Source organism: Phoxinus phoxinus, assembly GCF_949152265.1.
Source record: "Phoxinus phoxinus genome assembly, chromosome: 14".
Lineage (NCBI taxonomy): Eukaryota > Metazoa > Chordata > Actinopteri > Cypriniformes > Leuciscidae > Phoxinus > Phoxinus phoxinus.
The window spans coordinates 19,093,043-19,115,274 of NC_136889.1; the positions used below are offsets into that span (position 1 = coordinate 19,093,043).

Below are 22,232 nucleotides of genomic sequence, written 5' to 3' on the forward strand. Positions count from 1 at the left end.
TCGTTGTCATGTAAACGTAGGTACCCTAAAACTGAAGGCCATATATACACAAGGAAAAACACTAGGGATGGGTAAAACGAGGTAATTGATTAAACACAGGTGTGTGACACATGCTAACAAAACCAAGAAAACTTTGAATATCAGCAGATTCCATCTGGGCCTTGATAACTCTGCCTTTATTATTGTAGGAGAAACTCATTTATTGGATTTTATTATTATCAGAAAGCACTGTAGTCAACTGTCATGCATGGGAACCCAATAGCTACAGGACATGTTAACACATGGTGTGAATGTTGATGTGTGTGTGTGTGTGTGTGTGTGTGTGTGTGTGTGTGTGTTGTCATACACAGATGTGTCCTGTTTTCCTCTTCTCCTCCTGTGGTTCTCCTTTGCTTCATAATAGAGGATGACTCTGACAGGAAGTACCATTAACGAAGGAATTCACGTTCTCTGTGTTGGATGATAATTTACAAGCAATCTATTATATAAACCCTAACATGCTGAATACTCTCAAAGAATTTCAGTTAATTAATCACCTTGAAGAAATTAAGATACACTTTTCAAATGTTTGGGGTCAGTAAGATTTTTAAAAAAGAAACCAATGCTTTTGTTCAGCAATTGGATGCATCAAGTTAATTAGAAGTGATATTAAAGACAATAATGTTATAAAAGACTTCAAATTAATGTTGATTCCTTTGAATATTAAGCAGAACTCAGATGGACTGGAGATTTGCGTATTTGACTGGATGGGAAAAGTTTATGTTAGAAAGTAAACTGTTATGTTATGTGTTTTTGGGAAAAACAAGTGATGTGGATCAGTTAGTGCTAAATGTCACTGTAAAGTGAGGATTATAGATAGGTTAATCTGAAGGTTACCGGTGGTGATGTCTGGAGGCTGTGAGTTGGTCAGAAACAAGTTATTACAAAACTAAACTGCTCTATAATAAGCAAATCCTGATCCATTATATCTAATAATGTCTTATTGGATAACCTATAATTATTTTAGTAAGAACAAAGTCTATTCTACTGCAAAGTAGAAGAAAAAGAGAATAAACGTATAAGCACATGTCTCCTTCAGTCTTCAAGCACAGAGTATCGTTTTAAACCTTTCTAGACACTTTACAGCAGATTTGAGTATTTGTAGATGTTAGTTTATGTTTATTTGTGTATGAATATCTTGTGTGGCTGTTTGTTGCTAGTGTGCGAGTGCCCTTAATTGGGAAGGGTGGTCGTTTTAGCATGCAAATGGAAACTGTTTATATTCCGCGTGTCATGTTTAAAGTCCCTGGAGAGAGTTCGGGCCTAAACAAAGAGTATGAGGTCATCGCCTCGTTAAGACATTAATTACTGTTACTGTTACTGCTCGTTATTTTCCACACATGTCTGAGCTAATTATTGTCTGAGCAGCTGCAATGCTACTATTCTTCACACACACGACACACACGTACAAACAAATACACCCCCGATAATTAATCATAAAGCAAAGGGCTATTGACTGGCATGATTATTCACTCTCACAAATACACACAACACTAACAAGGCACTGATATGTTCACATACACAACTTTGCCTGACAATTGTCTTCTGACTCTCTGAAACGTTGCTTGGCATTTAGTTCAAACAGACTAGATCTCATTGAGAGAGAGATCTAGTCTGTTTGAGCCAGACCATGAGCAAGATCTAGTCTGCTTTTTTGTTTTTTTAGATGATGATCATCCAGATGACAAGATGTTGATGTTGAGACATCAAACGGTAAATAGGCAGTGAGAGTATGTGAATGTTCCTGATGCATTACGAGTGGAGCGAATTACTGATGAGTAATTCAGATGAGTGTTAAAAGGGACCTATACACCTTTTTACAAGACGTAATATAAGTCTCAGTTGTCCCCAGAATGTGTCTGTGAAGTTTCAGCTCAAAATACCTCTCAGATCATTTATTATACCATGTTGTAAATGCCCACTTTTGAGTGGAAGGAAAAACATACCGTTTTCGTGCACGTACTGTATCTTTAAATGCAAATGAGCTGCTGAGTATTAAACTAAGTTCTCTTTCATGGGTTATTACGCTTAAACTGTCAAATACACAAGGTTGTCAAAAACATACAAAGTTCACATAAACACAGTTATGTCTGTGAACGTAAACATCAAGTAAAGAAATCGCATGTGAATATTATATCTGTGTATTTAAGTGAAAGCAGCGTAATATACAGTAGCCTACCTACTGCTAAATATGCTGTAAATATGAATCAAATAACAAGAGAAAATCACTCACTGCTCTTGATTGAATAACTTTAATAAGAATACATTTCTTACTTGAATGCTGCTGTTAAATGTTCTGACGAGGAGATAAACATGGTACAGCTCACTCAGGGCAGGGTCTATGCTAATAGGGCGGAGTCCATCAGTCATGGCGTCATTTGTGATGTCACATTGCATAGAAGCTGCAAACGGCTTGCATGTGCAGTGCAGACACTGTTTATGATTAATGGGGATTAAAAAAAGAGGAGTAGGTGGATTTTTACCAATATAGGGTGGTTGTGTACACACTGCTGACACACATTTATGTTCAAACACCATGTAAAAGTGAATTTTGCATATTAGGGCCCCTTTAAATGTGGTTGTAATTCCTTGAAGGCATTTGTTTTACTATCATTTTTCTATAGACATTTTAATTAATAATTTTTTAACATTAAATGAATACTACTTAATCTTTAACATTATTATTTGATTATTGCTTGTTTATTATTATTATTTGGTTGTTTGTTATTTAATAATTAATTTAATTGATTATTTAATTATAAATTATATAGGCCTATTTAGTGTTATTTTTGTAACTTTTTTTTTTACACAATTTACTCGCAATTGCTGTCCTGTGGCAAAACATGAAGGCAGTGTCACGAACACACACAGGAACAGGTAGATCCAAAAGCAGTAGTTTATTGAGGGGTAATCCGTACTCACAATCCAGTCCAGGCAGAGGTCATATCCAGGGTAGCAATCAAACATAAAATAAACAAACAACAGGAAAACAGGCTCAAAAGTACAACGGAAGTGTGGGGACAATATACAAGGACTCCGTGACAAACACTGAAACAGACAGGGTATATATACACAAGTGCAAACAAGGTGACGAGAAACAGCTGAAGGAAATGAACAATCAGTGACAGACAGGATTATGGGAAATGTAGTGAAAATGCCTAGACACCGTGAAAACTGAGACCTCTAATGTTAAACCCAGGGAACCACCAGATACTGTGACATAACCTCCCCTCTACGGAGCGGCTACCAGACGCTCCAAGACCACAAGAAACAAACAAAACAAGAGTCCAGGCGGGAGGTGGAAAGGTGAAGGATCAGGGGGTGGGATGGGGGGCAAGGTCCATGGAGGGAAACAGGAACAAGGGGGAACGGCTTAAGCGGCGGCCAGGGCGAAACAGACAGTCCATCGGGCGGCCAGGGCGAAGCAGACAGTCCATCGGGCGGCCAGGGCGAAGCAGACAGTCCATCGGGTGGCCAGGGCGGAGACGACCCCTCGGGCGGCCACGGCGGTGAAGACCCCTCGGGCGGCCACGGCGGTGAAGACCCCTCGGGCGACGACCAGGACGAAGACGACCCCTCGGATGGCCACGGCGGTGAAGACTCCTCGGGCGGCCACGGCGGTGAAGACTCCTCGGGCGGCCACGGCGGAGAAGACCCCTCGGGCGGCCATGGCGGAGACGACCAGGGTGAAGACGACCACTCGGGCGGCCATGGCGGTGAAGACCAAGGCGGAACAGGAACAGACCCTGGCTCAGGAACAGTCACAGACACCACCGGCTCAGGAACTGGAACAGCAACAGACACCACCGGCTCAGGAACTGGAACAGCAACAGACACCACCGGCTCAGGAACTGGAACAGCAACAGACACCACCGGCTCAGGAACTGGAACAGCAACAGACACCACCGGCTCAGGAACTGGAACAGCAACAGACACCACCGGCTCAGGAACAGCAACAGACACCACCGGCTCAGGAACTGCAACAGACACCACCGGCTCAGGAACTGCAACAGACACCACCGGCTCAGGAACTGCAACAGACACCACCGGCTCAGGAACTGCAACAGACACCACCGGCTCAGGAACTGCAACAGACACCACCGGCTCAGGAACTGCAACAGACACCACCGGCTCAGGAACAGCAACAGACACCGGCTCAGGAACAGCAACAGACACCGGCTCAGGAACAGCAACAGACACCGGCTCAGGAACAGCAACAGACACTGGCTCAGGAACAGCCTCTGGCTGGGCGGAACTCAAGTGCTTCCCCCAAGCGTGCAGAACCGCCAATGAGTAAAACCTAAAGACAGCTCTCCTGGCCGTGGCAGGACTGATGGTGGGCTGTTCGGGGACGGCCTCCGGGACGACAGCGGGCTGTTCCGGCACGGCAGGCGTGACGCAAAGCTCAGGCTCGGAGGGCGTGACGTGAGAAGTTTCTGGCTGGGCGGAACTCATGTGCTTCCTCTGTGCGTGCAGTACAACCACCACATAAAAAAGGAAGACAGCCCTCCTTGCCGTGGCAGGACTAATGGTGTACAGCCGCGGGGTGACCTCCGGGACGACAGCGGGCTCGGAGGGGACGGCCTCTGGGACGACAGCGGGCTGCTTGGAGGGGGCGGCCTCCAGGACAACAGCGGGCTGCTCGGAGGGGTGGCCTCCGGGACGACAGCGGGCTGCTCGAAGGGGGCGGCCTCCGGGACGACAGCGGGCTGCTCGAAGGGGGCGGCCTCCGGGACGACAGCGGGCTGCTCTGAGGGGGCGGCCTCCGGGACGACAGCGGGCTGCTCGGAGGGGACGGCCTCCGGGACGACAGCGGGCTGCTCGGAGGGGACGGCCTCCGGGACGACAGCGGGCTGCTCGGAGGGGACGGCCTCCTCCGGGACGACAGCGGGCTGCTCGGAGGGGACGGCCTCCGGGACGACAGCGAGCTTTCTCCTCCTCCGCTGTTTCTGGCGGAAATGTGCAGGCTCTGGACTGGACGGGCACCACGGCGAACAGTTCTCTGGGCTGGGCGGAATCAGCGGCGGATGGAACTCTGGGCTGGACCTCACCAACCCAGGGCCGAAGAGGGGCCAGAGTGGAGAATGGTGTCTTGCTTCCACTCGACCACCTCCTCAACTGCGGCCTCCACGGGTCCCGCGAATTTTGACCAATCGGGTGCCCTCAAAAAATTGTCTTCTCTCCCATTCGGTGGCTGGGGAAGAGACATTAAAAAACATACTGCTGGATCTTGTGATGACGGAGTCCTTCTGTCACGAGCACACACAGAAACAGGTAGATCCAAAAGCAGTAGTTTATTGAGGGGTAATCCGTACTCACAATCCAGTCCAGGCAGAGGTCATATCCAGGGTAGCAATCAAACATAAAATAAAACAAACAACAGGAAAACAGGCTCAAAAGTACAACGGAAGTGTGGGGACAATATACAAGGACTCCGTGACAAACACTGAAACAGACAGGGTATATATACACAAGTGCAAACAAGGTGACGAGAAACAGCTGAAGGAAATGAACAATCAGTGACAGACAGGATTATGGGAAATGTAGTGAAAATGCCTAGACACCGTGAAAACTGAGACCTCTAATGTTAAACCCAGGGAACCACCAGATACTGTGACAGGCAGATGCGTTTTAGACCAAACATTTAATGGTGATTGAGTGCGACCTGAAAGCATCAGTGAATGGTGAGATATTTTGCTAAATAAAATAAGAAGAATAGTGTGATATAACTTGATTATGTCCGTTCCATCTGTATCATCTCAGTGAGCTTTTATAAGGTTTTACACATGCGAAGTAAGGTGAATTATGAGTGTGGATGTGAAACTTTTGAAAAATGCTTAAAAAGTTGGTTGCAGATTTGGTAATAGGCGTTTCATTTCCGACACACACTGTAAGCAGTAGACTAATCAAAACAGACTGGGCCATCTGACCAATCAGAGCTGAGTAGGCTCTCAGAAAGGAGGGGTTTAGAGAGACTGAATCTTTAAACAAACCGTTTCTTTGAGAAATTAGGTGATATGCAATGTATATTCTGAGGAAAATAATGCTTTTTGACATGTAAATCTATTGTAGGAGACGAAACTAGGAACAAAATGAGGGCACTTTAAAGCTACACTGTGTAGAAATTACTCCCATCTAGCGGTGAAATTGTATATGACTACCAACTGAATATTACTTTCTAGCCCCTCCCATTCCAAGGGCGTTTTAACTTCTACGGTAGCCGTATTCTTTCAAATCTGCCGGCTGTCGCGAGTAATCTCCCCCTCGCATTCGTCACGCTGCCACTGAGTGTAAAAACTCAAAAGGCGAAGCTTGCATTTCCAGGTACGTCCTGGATAATGTATTTTTGTTTTTGTTTCCTGGACACCACACTATGGCTATATATCTGCTGTCAGCAAGAGATCAATTTGTCATCATGGTGTCATACCTGCCTCAGAGTTAAACATTTTTACAGGTATTTCTGAGTCTAGTTAGCTCAAAGGTGTAAACCGGGCCTTGAAGCAATAAATAATTCTGGCTTTAAATGCAAGAAGCCAGTTTTGCTGTTTGCAGGGCATCAGGTAGCGGAGGCCCTTTGGAGGAGAGGGTCCTGTGGGGCTGTTTACCTTTCAGGAAGTCCGTCTCTCCAGCTCTGCGTTTGGACTCTAAACAGCTCTTTCTGGCCAGCAGGTCAACTGCATTGTTCATGTATCGTCAAGGGGCAGAGAAAGGGGCGTTATTGTGTTTCACTTGTACTGTAGTGCTTGCTGGTAGATCGCTAGATGGTAATAAAGTGGATAAGTGAAAAAATGCAAAAAGGAAGTGGAAGTTAAGGAAGGTGGGGTACATTATAATGGAGGAAAACTTAGAAATGTGTGTGAGAGAGAGAGTTGTGTAGTTATAGGGAAATTATTTGGCCTTGTTCGATTCTTTGGTCTATTGTTTGTGATCTGTTATCGCCGTGGCAATAGGGGCCAAATCGCACCCATTGTGCTGGAGGCAGTGAAACAGAGCAAACTGGAGACAGACTGATGGAGAGATGTAAATAGGACAGAAAGAAAATAATAGGAAAGAAAAGAAACTAAGAAAAGACGCTTTGTTTCTAAGCCTAACAGCAGCCCTCATCTGCATTTCCTGAGGTTTTTCTTTATCTAAAGCTGTTGTTTTGAGTTAAAGAGAGCCTCTCAGATCAAGGCTGAAGTTCTGGTGTTAATTGAGCTCACGGGATAAACTCGACTGATTACTTCGAGAGCTGTTTATCTGCTTACATGTTTGATAGTTAGGGGTCTTTTCCATGTGTGTGACTGTTCTTGAGCTGGCTTATCTTTAGGGTCTCTCTCCCTCTCTCTCACACACGCACACACACGCACACGCACACACGCACACACACACACACACACACACACACACACACACACACACACACACACACACGCACACACACACACACACACACACACACACACACACACACTCTCTCTCTACCCAGTAACCGTCTCTAAGTGTCTCCTTCAGCTTATAGAGAGGGAGTGATTGGTGTGTATTTTTATAACTAATTGCTGTAGATGAATTAGGAGATGAGTACTATTTTTTTTTTAGGTTTATAAGTGGGGGGAGAGTGAGAGGGGGAAGAGAGTACAGCAAAAAGGGGGGATGGCACATTTGATATGAAAGAGCTTGACAAATTCCTTTTTTTAGTCAGAAAGTAGGAAAGTATGTCATAGCTTTTGTTCCACTTCTGGAATCGTGTGTCCATTTAAGGAAGAGAGCAAGTGGACTGAGATGGGGCGAGTGGGGTGATTTCGGCTGTGGGGAAGGATTCGTGAGGGAATGTGCACAAGGACGATTTATAGAGCACCTTGGCTAGCGGTCAAACATAGCGACCTGTCAGAAATAACACTGCTATCTCTGATACATCCTCAATTTACTTTGGCTTTTTCAAATATTTTCTGGGAGTTACATTCAAATTCAATATATATTCAAAAGTTCGCTGTCGATAAAAGTCTCTTATTGTTGTCATATATAAACACATACTACCATTTTCCAAATGTAATCAAATTTTAGAAAAATATTATTCTTATGTGTTTGTTATAATGATTTATCTGTGCACATCGTGATTTATTTTACATTAAACACAACATTATAATTTACGGATTAAAAATATTTTCATTTTAAGATTTATATCTCAAATATGAATATACGAATCTCAAAATGAATATCAGTCTTTTTGAACTGTACATTATAATGTTGTAATGCCTAAATTCACTTTTATTGATTGTAATGCCTAAATTCACTTTTATTGAAAAAGTATTGATAGTATCATACCATCCATTGGTAAAATGCAAATGAGTCTCTGGCCTCAGGTAAGTGATTGGGCCTCTGGTGATCATGTCACCCCCTGATGTCAGCCATATCCCTATCCCTGTCGTGTCCCTAGACGATGATATTGCTAATTTAATCAGGTGTGAATTTCTTGTATAAAATGGAAAGTGCTGCAATGTGAGAATCTCAAGCCAACACCCACCTTCATGAACAGCATAGATTAAATTTGAATCATTGTTGAAGTTGTGTTCACTCGCTCTTTAAGACGCTGTTTGTCTTTTTCCCACACACCCAGTCACCCACACACACTTTTCCTCTCCATGACTGTAGTTGTTCGCAAGGTCACGATGTTTCTCTTCTCTTCTCGAGAGCAAGTTTGGGTGTGTTTGGGGGGGGGGGGGGGGGGTCTTCCTGGTCTGTTCCTGATTGTATTATTTCCTCACTGGCTCCCAAGCAGTCTGAGACAAGTGTGTGTGTTCCACTGAAGCAGGAAGACCGGCCGTGCTTCATAATTAGCGCTCTCTCTCTCTCTCTACAAGAGTCTACTCCAAGGCTCTCACACACACACACACACACACACACACACACACACACACACACGCACACACACACACACACACACACACACACACACACACACACATAAATAACCAATGTTTTTGTCTCTGTCACAGGTGAGGATCTGTTAATCGAGAGGAGTATAAATCGTGGAGAAATGAACCCCGGAGAGGAGCGACGGATCTTTCAGTACAAGGGCCAAACAGCCAGCATCAAGTACAGCGTGCGTGTGCGCTGCGACCGCTATTACTACGGCAACAAGTGCAACAAACAGTGTCGCCCCCGAGATGATTACTTTGGCCATTACATATGCGATCACTTGGGCAATCAGCAGTGCATGGACGGCTGGACTGGGCCAGACTGCAAGACAGGTGTGCAAGTGTATACACGTGTTTATGAGTAAACATACAGTATATTGATTTTGGTACATAATGCATACAGAGAGAAAGAAAGGTGGCGACAGAAACCGTTGATGTTGTGACGTGTTCAGCAATGCAACAGGGTTCCGTTAAAGTCACCGTGAAATCACAATTGACAATTTAAAAGAAAAAAATGAATGGAACATTGCATTGTTTATTATAAATGATTTATCTGTGCACATCCCAATTGTTTTATTCACGTACCCTCATAATCTTAACTTAATAACTTACCCCCCCCTTCACAACAACACCTCTTCTCCATGTGAGGGCACAACAATTATCCCTTCACTCCAGCAACCTGTGACTCACATGAGATCAACAATTATCAATTCCTCCCTAGTGAAAAAACTACCCTATATTTTATATTTATTTCATACTAAGTATACTACTAATCCATTAACATATTTGCTTGAGACTTATACTGATATAAATATTATAATTAAACTTTATTTGGAGTACTTCTTAATTGCACAATGCACATTTCTTAATATTAAGCCTAAAATGTGTTTTAATATAATTAGTAAGGACAGTTTGATCACTGTATAATATCAGTCTTTAAATGCAAGTTATTTAAAGTGTACCTAAAGTCTACTTGCATTAGTTCCACTTTAGCACAATCAAATATAGTATATCTTTAATTGGACCTCAGCACTATTTCTAGATAACTAAAGTGAAACTAAATTACTTGTTCCAATTCTGCAGACTTTAAGTATACCAAAAGTACAATTGCAGGGTATTTAAGTACCTAAATGTGTAAATGTATTTGTAGTATAGCATAAAATAAATGTATTTCAAATACATTTTGGTATATTTATTCAAGTTCAAAATCAAGTTCTACTCTACTTTTTTTCGTTGAGGAACCCGTTTCACTTTGGTATACGTCATCGGAGAGAACAGACGATTGCAACATTCATTTCATGCCAACTTTAATGATATAAAAATCATTGAATTATGCGACTTGAATTGTTTGTATTATCAAACATATTGTGCTCTTTACTTAATCATTCATCCATTCATTAACATATTATTAACTTCAAGCAGTTCTGCCCTTTGATACTTGTGAAGATATATTTACATACCACAATGTAAATAGCCAAATCTCTTTTTAATTGGCACTTTATATTGTTAATTGACATTTATAATCAAATATTTAAGTTAAGTCCAGTTACAGTATTGAGGAGTTAAAACGACATCCAACAATACAACTGTAACGCTGTGGTGCTGAGTGAAGCGCACGACAAAGAAGTACAAGGAAAACATTTTTAATCTCAGGACATAGCAGGAATAATTACTCAAACACAACTACATGCACATCTTCAATGACAGACAAAGAACTAAGGAAAACTCAGGGCTTGAATACATGGGGAGTAATGAGGATACAAATTAGACAACGGGTGAATGAAATCAGTAACTATGGGAACAAACTAGTGGCTGGAAAATGAGAACAAAGGAAACAGGTACAGGAACTAAAACCAAAACACAATGAACATAACGTAATCCTGACAACAACCTCTGGGTGACCTCCAGCAATAAAATCATTATATGTGCAGCCATCAGTCTCTGAATGTAAATCACATGTCTCAATGAAGGGAGAGCTAAGTAATATAATAAAGTTCATTCATACTTCTCTGTCTTTCAGCTTTCTGTATGCAAGGCTGCAGTGAGCTTCACGGAAGCTGTGACGCTCCGGGAGAATGTGTGTAAGTGTTAGTTGATCTCTCTCTATTCTCAGGCCATGCATCCAGAAGAGATGAATGAGTCTGTCTGTTAGAGTAAAATTGTTTCACACACACATTTGCTTGCATGCACAGCAGCTTTAAATAGTCCCGAGCAGACAACTGAAGGATAAAATGATAATATTAGCTCTGCCTCCCCTATGAATGTCTGAGTGGTTGGCTTTTTCAGAATGGAATACAGTATATACAGCTTTTTTTAAATACATGAAAATGAATGCATAAAACACTTCAAAGAGTCTATGCTACTTTTTACTATTATTGTCAAATGACCTCACTTTGTTTGTCACATGAACATGAATGTGGCCAGTTATCATCTTGAGAAAATGATGTAATGAAAATAATTTTAAAATGTACATTTGGCTGTATTATTAACTAATCAAAAAAGAAAGAGATGCTCAAATGGGTTCACCTGTCACACTGGAAGAAGTGGACTCTGATACATAGAGTGTAATGTAGTAGGTCATCTGAGTAGTACTGTATAGTACATGCATACTGAAAGTTTACATAAAGTATGTTTTGAATATAACCACTGATCCCCAGTTGTGTCTGAGTGATGTTTCTTTTCCTCTGCGGTAATTCAGAAATCTTTTAAAGTATGTGAGGTGGAAATGACCTTTGACCAGCAGTCTGTCTGGAATTCATTGCTGTCTTAGATTAGGAAAGAGACAGAGGTCACGACCTGTGTGTACTACTGGAAAGAAGTTTACACTCCTCTCCCTGTGATACTCAGACTTCCCTCCCTCAGAGTTACTGGTGTGGTGTACATGTGCAATGTGTGACAACATTTTCTGTGTAAAAAAAAATGTTAAACACATTGTAAGTTGACATGATTTAATAGTTTTAATTTAATTAGTATAAATTAACCCCATAAGATATGGTTTACCAGGACCACACACACACACACACACACACACACACACACACACACACACACACACACTCCTGCTCATGCTAATGCTCTACTGGTGTTGTAGGTGTAAGTACGGCTGGCAAGGTCCACTGTGCGATGAGTGTTTGCCGTACCCGGGGTGTATGCATGGCACCTGTGTGAAACCCTGGACGTGCACCTGTGAGAAGAACTGGGGAGGACTTCTGTGTGACAAAGGTAAGTTGAATTACCTTTTTTTTTCAGCACATATAGATGGAATTAAGCAGCATATCACGTAATTGAAAAAAAAAATCCATTCAAAGGCCTAGTGCATCTGTATCAACAAAAAAGAAACACATACACTAGGTTTTTTTTTTTATAAATGCTGTTAATGTAAATAAATTCTTCTTTTCTGTTCATCAAACAATCCTGAAAAAAATATTAAGCAGCACAAAATGTTTCTTGAGTACCATATCAGCAGATTATGATCATGCGACTGAAGACTGGAGTAATGACTGCTGAAAATTCTGCTTAGCCATCATAGAACTAAATTACACTTTAAAATATATTAAAATAAAAAAACAGCTGTTTTAAAATTGTGATAGCATTTCACATAACTACTGTTTATATTGTAGTTTATAAATCCTTGGTGAGCATAAGATATTTTAAATATTAAATATAATATATAAAAAATATATATTAAAAAATTGTAGAGATGCCAAACTTTTGAGCAGGTAGATTACCCAAATATTTGCAAACACACACACACTCACAAAATAACCCTCTATGATATTCCTGGTGCTATGACCTGAATCTTCTCATTTACTAAAACATGTTTTGTTAAGATAGTAAATGAATGCAGTCGAGCCCTGTTCACTCTCACATTAGACATTCACTGACATCCACATATTTTCTGCTCTGAATGGCATGTTGCAACTTTTTCAGCCATATTATTTCCTGTCGGAAAAGAAAGATTGTATATAGTTTATTTGTTTGTTTCTGTACAGATTTAAATTACTGTGGCACACACAAGCCCTGTGTAAATGGAGGCACTTGTCTGAATACTGAGCCAGATGAATATTTCTGCTCTTGCCCTGAGGGTTACTCCGGGAAAAACTGCCATATCGGTAAGAAAAAAAGCTTTCTTATACTCTGATGACAAAAGTTGTCTTATAATTCTCCAAACTATTCGTAATGGTTAAAAATACAATTGCAGTATATTTGATTTTAGGTATACCAAAACGTGTGTGTGTATTTGTACCTTACAGCCGAGCATGCGTGCATGTCAAATCCATGTGCAAATGGCGGGACATGTCATGAACTGGCATCAGGGTTTGAGTGCCAGTGTCCCGCAGGGTGGGATGGCCCAACTTGTGCTAAAGGTCAGAAGTCACTCGCTTTTTATCTAGTCTAGATGAAGTAGACTATACTCTCAATTATGCATATTCATTTTCATTCTGTGTATGTGTGTTTCAGACAAAGATGAGTGCACATCAAACCCGTGCTCTCATGGGGCGACCTGCTTTGATCTGGAGAATGGCTTTGACTGTTTATGCCCCCCACAGTGGACAGGCAAGACCTGTCAGATAGGTGAGACCTAGTATGTGTGTGTGTGTGTTTACTGTTATTCACATAACTGATTTTATAATAGGGCTACAAAACAGTACCACGTTTAACTGGATCGCATCACGTCTAAATAGGAGGCATCATGGCACCTCTCAAATATCAGCAGTTCTCTCGAGTGTGCATAGTGCTTGTTTAATGTAATGAGGTGTGTAACTGAATGTCGCATTTACATCTTACATCACGAATTACTCACAGGTGATTGTGTTACAGCGCGAGCGTACTGTATGCTGGTGCCTTTGATTGTTTTTTGTGAGTGCATGAGCGTGTGATATGCCTGTAAATATGTGTATATGTTGGCATTGCGTGCTTGTATGTTGATTTAACCTGAGTTTGCGGGCATGTACTGTACTGTATGTGTGTGATATGGAATTTCGTCCGAGGCTGTGTGGTCATGGCACATAGCTGAATATTATCTGTAACCAGACCCAGGTGATTTAAGTAAAGCTAAATATATCAACGGGCCTGGCAACTGCCAAGACGAGGACTAATTTTATCTTTTTGTGGGACTATATTAGAGTGATCATGGGGTGGAGAAAGAAGCTCAAAAGGGGTGTGGTGGAAGTATTTTACTGATAGTGCGACAGGAAATGCGTTATAACCTGTAAACAAGTGCCGTGTGGAATTGTAGCTGTGGTGTCTGGTTAAAGGGGCCGGGTCAGGTTTCCCCGGTAGTGTTCCAGTCTCAGGTGTGGAGCAGGCAGGGTTACCTGTGCAGGATTGAAGAGGGAGTCCGATTTCATCCAGGGCACAACATCGGTCCCACATAGCCACACAACTTTAATCTGTTCACTTAATACATACTGTACCCTCCTGAACACACTAAACACATTTTCCCTGTTTCAGAGTAAAGCATGCAGTGCATTTCATTATTATAAATATCAAATAGGCCTACTATTTTTTTATAATACAGTTGTAATTACAACAGAAATAAATTTCTCTTTATTTGTTAAAGTTTAAATTAGAGTTAAAATATAGAACTACTACTAATAATAATTATATTATTATACATTGTATTATTATATATTGTTTTATATAATATTGTTGTTTTGTTATTGTTTTATATTTTTTTAATGTATATTGTTATGTTGTGTTGGTGTCCTTGTGGGTGGTGTATAGTGAAGCCAAAGACAAATTTCCACTTGTGGACAATAAAGGAACTATACTAAACTAAACGTATTATTATCGACATCAGAGACCCATGGATATGCAAATATGTCATTAAATTATCAAAATAAAATATTTAAATTATTAACTTAAAATCTCAGCAGGTACTTCAAGTAAATATTTAACATCTAAGGGCTGACAAGGGCTGACAATAAAGTTTGGGAACCCCTGTTTTAGGTCAGGTTTTGTTTTTTGTTTTTTACTCCAAGGCTTCACCATTGTCCACAACAATATTCAAAGGCCCCATAACTTTTTAAGTTGTTGATAACTTACAGATTAAATATTTTTTATTCACAATTTCTACTCGATAAAATATTTTAGACCTTGTCATAACTAGGTAAATATATGTAATATTACAATGTAATATTATAATACTATTATATTTAATTTATTTACTTGACTTTTCCAGGTCTAGAAATCACACATACATTGTTGAGGGGGTGAATTAAAATAAGAAATTTCTAGATATAACTTATTTTAGCTTATTTAATGATAATGTTATCATGTTCTTCTTCTGGTTGAAAACCACTGTTTTAGGGTGTCTGAAAGCTTTTAAAATAAAACATGGACAATTAGATCCTTTTTATGAACTTCTATACTGTCGTAACAACACACACAGGGGAATTTAAATGAAAGGCTGTCTGCACAGAGGATGTGTATATGCCACAGTGCATCATAAGAATCTGAGTTTGTTTACGGGGCTTGACACAACCGAGATCTTGTGCTTGGTGGTGGGGCTCAATCTTCCATGCTATCTCTAGCTCCCCTCAACCTCCTTTTCTTTCTCACACAGATGTGAATGAGTGTACGAGGAAACCTTGTCTAAACGCTTATGCTTGTAAAAATCTAATTGGTGGATATCATTGCAACTGCTACCCGGGCTGGGCGGGACCGAACTGTAATATCAGTCAGTATACAAACTCTATAAAGTCTATATCTCTTAAACTTTTCCCCCCTCTTTTGCAAAGCAGCAAACTTTTGCTCTTCTTCCTATTCTCTAACGCTGATTAAAGCTGCTTTGCTTTTTATTGAGCAGAAAAACCGGTTTAAAGGAATAGTGCACCCAAAAAAATAAAATTCTGTTATAATTTGCTTATCCTATTGTTGATCCCAATCCATGAGAATGTTTCTCTTACACTACAATAGCTTTGAATAGCAAATAGGCTGATATTTAAGCCAATTTGAAGTCAATATTTGCTGATTTTCACCTATAGTGTTAATTGTTGTGACTGAATCATTGAGTCAGTGAGGTTTGTGAACAAATATTTCAGACCAATTTTGTAAACTGGATCAAACAATTAATTGAACCGATCTGACTCAAAGAATTTTTTTTTTTTTTAATCAGACATTTTTCTGATGAACGTTCCAAGGAAAAGAACTTCAGTCTGCAACAATTTGCTCTAAAAATCACACAAAGTTAATGTAGCTATCAAAAACACTTTTATGATTTTTTTTGTCCTTTTTGAAAGTTTTTTAAAATTTCATGTTAAAAAAAGTGACCAGCACAGACTTTAAAATGTATGTATTCAACAGAAACAAGCCATGAGCACATTGTAAAGGAAGTGATGTATTTTCTGTCTTCAGTTATTCTGTATTTGTCTCCTGTGCATGTGTTCTGCAATGCCTGCTCTCGCATGTCTAACAGCTCTGAGCCGTTTTAATCTCTTGTTTTCTTATTTTTCTCTGCTTTTACACATATTGGACCAGAATGTTATGTTGATTGTGTTAATGATTATTTCACAGATGTCAACAGCTGTTACGGTCAGTGTCAGAATGGAGGAACCTGTCAGGTGGGCATAATCTTGTTTTATTTAGCATTACTTGTTAGACATTCTGTGTTGAATCGGTTGCACAGCTTTTGTGCACTGTATATCGGTACAGAAACCTGCGTCTTTTACATTAATCATCCGCAAACTGGTTTATTTAGCCGCAATACTTTTTATTGTTCTTCTGTGGAACATAAAAGAAGATATTCTGAGAAATGTCTTGGTGTCATTTTTGGCCACACAATGGAAGTCTGTTTCCAACATTCTTCAAAAAATCTTTTTTGTGTTCCGCAGAAGAAAGTAAGTCACTTGATTTTTTCAGTTTTGGGTGAATTATCCCTTTAAGAAAAAACAATGGAATGAGATCAGAGTAGATCATAATATCTTGGTTATTTACACCCTAAGGTTTACAAGCTTGCTTGGGCCTCTGCCCTGCACACCTGCGAATCATCTCCACCTTTGTGTGTATTTGTTAGGATGGTCGTCATGGTTATGTGTGCCAGTGCCAGCCGGGATTCATGGGAAGACACTGTGAAGTGCAGCAGAGCAGGTGTGCAAGCTCCCCATGTCAAAATGATGCACGGTGCCGTTCGCTAGCCATGGGCTATGAGTGTGAGTGTCTGTACGGATACACTGGAACCAACTGTGAGGTGAGGTCAATACTTCCATATGCACACAAAAAAACTTTCTTTCTCAATCACTAATTTCCTCTCTCACTCTCTCTGTAGGTGCAGGTGGATCTATGCAGTCCAAACCCGTGTCAGAATAAAGCCCAGTGTCACTCTCTGCAGGGAGATTTTTACTGCGCCTGCACAGATGAATATGAGGGGAAAACATGCAGTCAGCTACGAGACCACTGCAAGACCAGCACCTGCCAAGGTAGACAATGACCTCACTGAAGGTCTGATCAACTTTATGTTATGATGTGTTCCTGTACCTCAAATAGTAGAGCACGGCGCTGGCAACAAGAAGATTATATTTAAGAATATTTTTTTTATTTTACTTTATATGCTCTCTTTCAAAGATTCTGATATTACACACAAACACTAATGACAATCTTTGTTTAATCTTGTTTTGTTTTTCCTATTAGTGATTGACAGCTGCACTATTGCCGTGACAACCAATGGCACAGCAAAAGCGGTACGGCACATCTTATCAAATGTGTGTGGTCCTCATGGGCGTTGCATCAGCCAGTCAGAAGGAAACTTCACCTGTGCCTGCCAACCAGGATTCACTGGCACGTACTGTCATGAGAGTGAGTAATATTACACACATCGACATACACACACCATTATTAAACCTTCCATATAAACATACAAGCAACATTCTTTTCTGCCTTCTCTCTCAGATATAAATGACTGTGAATCATCTCCTTGTCTCAGCGGAGGAACATGCATTGATGACATCGACTCCTTCCGCTGTGTCTGTCCTGATGGCTTTGATGGTCAACTCTGTGAGCTGGGTAAAAATATTAGCTCTATATAACTATTGTCTCTTACATTAGTGGAGTAGTGTAGCAAGAGAGATATTTATTAATTGATTTAGATATTAATTTGAAAACTGCCATTTAAAAGTTTGTGGTCAATAAGATTTAAAATACTTTTAATCAGCAAGGACACATTTCTATAAATTTTTCTATTCATCCAAAAAATTCCTCACAAATACGTATATCCGGGTTTCCACAAAAATATTAAGTTGCACAACGGTTTTCAACATTGAAAATAATAAGAAATGTTTCAGCATATTAGAATAATTTCTGACTGAGGAATTGTGTGACAGGTAAATTCAGCTTTGAATAAATTACATTAAAAAAAATATATACATACATGTATACATAACGGTCCATATATACCGGTATATATATATTTAGCCTTGGTGAGCATAAGATACTTATTTAAAAAAACAATTAAAAAATCTTCTGACCCTAAACTTTAGAACCATAGTGTATGAAACATTTTAATATTTTTTGTAAAATTATATATTTATTTAAAGTCAAACTTCTAGGAAGCAAAAAATCTGTGCCAGCTTATTTTAGTGTGGAATTTTTTTTTGTAATAAAGCGCATTTTGAAGGAGTGGAGAAACAAATAATAGTCTTTAATAAATCCAAAATAGAAAACTCAGGAGATTGCAGAAGAATAACTTAACACACCCAAATTTACATTGACGAGACTGGTCAAAAAACTGAACAAAACACAGCTTAAATACAATGACAAAGCGTAGCTGAAGGCCCGTAAGTCTGTGGCACAGGCAGGTTGACGTCTGACCAAGGCGGAGCCAGAGGGAAGGATGAGCCAAGGTGGAGACGACAGGTCGACAGGCTGAGGTGGAGTGACGTGACGGGAATGACGGATAGAGGCGAAACAAGAGAATCCTCTTGACTAGGTGGAGCTGGAGACCGGAAGACCAGAGGCAAATCCACACAATAGAGTGGTGTCAGAGGAGTCGTCGAGGGGCTGAAGGGAACCAGCTGAGGCGTGGCCGAGGAACTGGCTGATTTTAGAAGAGGAGGCGGGAGAGAAAGGCTTGGTGGGAACTCTGGAGACAGAGGAGATTTCGAGCTGGGCGGGACCAGCGGAGACACAGGAGACTTGGAGCTGACGACACCTGCTGGGATGGGAGAATTAGGGAAATATCCTCTTCCAAATCATCAAAATTAAATGCAAACGCCAGCTGCGTGTGGGCGGTGCTTTGCTCCATGCCCTCTTATTTTTGACATACATGGCATGGCATGGCAGGTATGTCAGGTACTGAGGGGAGAGGGAAAAAAGAAAGAAAAATGCCGCAAAAATCTGTCCTAGGTCCGGTATTCGGTCATGTTTGGGTGTAATAAAGCGCACGTAGGAGTGGAGAAACAAAGCAATCAGAAAACTCAGGAGATCGCGAGAGAATAACTTAACACAACCCCATTAACGATACCAGACAAAGACCTGAACAAAACACAGGGCTTAAATACATGGGGATACAACAGTGGGACTAAACAGAACTAAGGCAAACAGGAACAGAGCAAACAGAATAAAAACGAAACCATAAGGGAACATAACAAAATATACAGTACACATTACAGTGTCTTCTATCCAGGTTGTTTGTTTTTGTAGCGAGATTTGGCAATATTGATCTGAGTCCTTTTGAATTTAACATTATGTATAATGTTCTATATATAAAATCTTATATATCTTAAATCTTAAAATGTTCTCTTCAGATGTGAATGAGTGTAGTGGTGAGCCTTGTCGAAATGGAGGTTTTTGTATCGATCTGCTGAATGATTTCTACTGTCGCTGCACTGACAACTGGAAAGGAAAGACGTGTAACTCACGTAAGTGAATGTATAAATGTATTTTCATTTTAGGCATCTAACCGTCCGTGCCTGCACTCAAAGTAGATTTGTTGTTACAGGAGAGAATCAGTGTGATTCCAGTACATGTGCAAATGGAGGAACGTGCCACGATCATGGAGACTCATTCCGATGTGTGTGTCCTTCCGGTTGGGGTGGCAGTACCTGTAACACGGGTGAGATAGAAACCAAAACACCTCCATGCTGAACTCATTTAGTTTGTATGTTTCTCACTATCTCTCTTTCTTTCTAGCCATGAACAGCTCGTGTGAATCTGGTCCGTGTCTAAATGGCGGGACTTGCATTGGAGGGGGCAGCGTCTTCACTTGCGTCTGTAAAGAAGGATGGACGGGGCCTATCTGTGCTCAGGGTAAGACAACGCCCACTTATCTGTTTCCCCCTAGCTTACTCTCTTTTCCAAAAATATCAGCTTACTAAAACCTTGTGCATGTTTAATTGTGATTTACTCCCACATGTATAGCTGTGATTGGGCTTTAGGTGTGCTGGCAGGCTGTGATTTGCCCTGACAGGTCTAGTTCTGATATATCCTCTGGTAGTTCTGCCTTCATGAGATGTTTTCATTCTGTTTTCAGATGTTGATGACTGCAACCCTCATCCCTGGTAAGTGATGCAATAGATAAAGTAAGTGAAGAAAAGTACAGAAAGGAGAGCAAAAAAACATAACAATCACTCACGCAAACAACTGAGCTTGTCTTTCACAAAACTTTGGCAGAACTTAGTGTGTCTTGTAGGGACACATAATATAAATGTCTAAATGCCTACATCTAGCGTGACGGCTTACTAGTTAATGCGCATGTAGCATCTTTATCTTGGTAAGCTTGTCAGTTAAGATCAAGTATGTATTAATCAGATACCATCTCTCTCTCTCTTTATGTAGTTATAATGGGGGACAGTGTGTGGACGGGGTCAACTGGTTTCGTTGTGAGTGCGCGCCTGGATTTGCAGGGCCTGACTGTCGCATAAGTGAGTGAATACATCTGCACATACTGTATCTGTAAACATGATTCAATGATACTGCAAGAACTATGAATATTAATAACAGGAAGTAAAACACCTTAGTGTTTTATTGTTAAAAATGTAAGATAAAGTACTTACCATAAAATTATTTTACTATTTATCAAATATAAAAATATTAAATATTAGTTTACAAGTGGAATGTTAAAAAAAAAAAGTTTTTAAACTTAAAATATATTATAAATAATAGTTTTATATTTTACCATCGTTTTTAATTTGATTGTCATTCACAATGCTTCATGGGATCGCAGTTCTTAGGTAGGCCTCTAGGGATTAGGCATGGGTTCGACAACCTATATGTGCCAGAGAAATATTAGCTGATTATTTCAGAAATATTAATGTAGGCTACCTCGCATCTGCACTCACATTACCCATCAGCCTCCTTCTTTGGCACACTGCTAGTTTTATTTAGTTTTCCAACTATCAAAATCTGTATGGCAAAGCTGTGTGATCCACTGAACAGCACGGAGCGGATCCTAGCACTCCTAGTTAGGGGTAATGTTAAAGAGCTATTATAATACAATATATCATATAGGTCCAGAAAGTGCTCTCTCAGCTGCGGGAAGATATCAAAACCCTGAAATGACACCTTCAACAATAAAGCCATCGTCATCTAGCAGTATCAGAAATTAACTTATTATGGGGCAAATTTGTCATTTTTCAGGGGCATATTTTACCTTTATAAGGTCAATTATTCTAACCTTTTTAAATATATTTGTCATCTTTTATGCTAAATTCTTAACTTTAATTCCATTAGAATAATAAGACAATAAGCTGTTACCTATCAAATTAAATCATTGAATCATTCACTCAACCGATTCGATTAAAGAATAAAATTAATTAAGGAACAGCACTGTGCAGTGTTTGGAGTCAGCCTTGCAACTGTTCTGTGGCTTTATTTTGCAATAGCATTAACTAATTTAATTTCAGCTTCATCCCTTGTTCAAAACTCAGTGTGCTGTCTAAAATAAAAGTTATGACTCCTGTATGATGAGCCGTTATCTCATTTTTCTACTTTTAATATTAAATCGAAAAACGAATGAACCAGGTGAATGTACACGGACCAGTCTTGTACCTTTGTCTTTTTTCAAATACGTTTTTGCTTCAAATAAAAGGTGTGTAATGCTGTAATTCACCTCATAGCTGGTTGGCTTGGTTTATGGCTTATAGCGCTTTAACTTCAAAAAACGTTAAAAGTCTTTTTTTTTAATCACAACGGGTAAAAATGAATCGAAAATATTTCCGGAACCAACACAGCTAAAAAAATTGGGCTTAGACTAATGCGCTCGGTTACATTTAGTGCAACTAGTGGTGCAAAAATCACACACTTAACCCTTAAAACTTTAAGTGAAAATTCAAATCTATTTTCTAAATGCATCTAAATTAC

At 40.2% G+C, this 22,232-nt stretch overlaps 1 protein-coding gene across 2 annotated transcripts in view; it reads left to right on the forward strand.

Annotated features, from left to right (window-relative positions):
• Nucleotides 1-22,232, forward strand: part of jag2a (jagged canonical Notch ligand 2a) — a 41,405-nt gene that overhangs the window by 13,639 nt on the left and 5,534 nt on the right. Inside the window, exons 4-20 of one of the 2 annotated variants that reach the window (XM_079634579.1) lie at nucleotides 9,015-9,269; nucleotides 10,957-11,017; nucleotides 12,028-12,158; nucleotides 12,929-13,048; nucleotides 13,190-13,303; nucleotides 13,398-13,511; nucleotides 15,505-15,618; nucleotides 16,455-16,501; nucleotides 16,954-17,127; nucleotides 17,206-17,356; nucleotides 17,568-17,732; nucleotides 17,826-17,939; nucleotides 19,679-19,792; nucleotides 19,873-19,986; nucleotides 20,064-20,180; nucleotides 20,404-20,431; nucleotides 20,709-20,794. In XM_079634579.1, the coding sequence (XP_079490705.1) occupies nucleotides 9,015-9,269; nucleotides 10,957-11,017; nucleotides 12,028-12,158; nucleotides 12,929-13,048; nucleotides 13,190-13,303; nucleotides 13,398-13,511; nucleotides 15,505-15,618; nucleotides 16,455-16,501; nucleotides 16,954-17,127; nucleotides 17,206-17,356; nucleotides 17,568-17,732; nucleotides 17,826-17,939; nucleotides 19,679-19,792; nucleotides 19,873-19,986; nucleotides 20,064-20,180; nucleotides 20,404-20,431; nucleotides 20,709-20,794 (2,019 nt within the window). The remainder of the gene's footprint in view (nucleotides 1-9,014; nucleotides 9,270-10,956; nucleotides 11,018-12,027; nucleotides 12,159-12,928; nucleotides 13,049-13,189; nucleotides 13,304-13,397; nucleotides 13,512-15,504; nucleotides 15,619-16,454; nucleotides 16,502-16,953; nucleotides 17,128-17,205; nucleotides 17,357-17,567; nucleotides 17,733-17,825; nucleotides 17,940-19,678; nucleotides 19,793-19,872; nucleotides 19,987-20,063; nucleotides 20,181-20,403; nucleotides 20,432-20,708; nucleotides 20,795-22,232) is intronic. The other variant, XM_079634580.1, reaches the window with a different exon arrangement.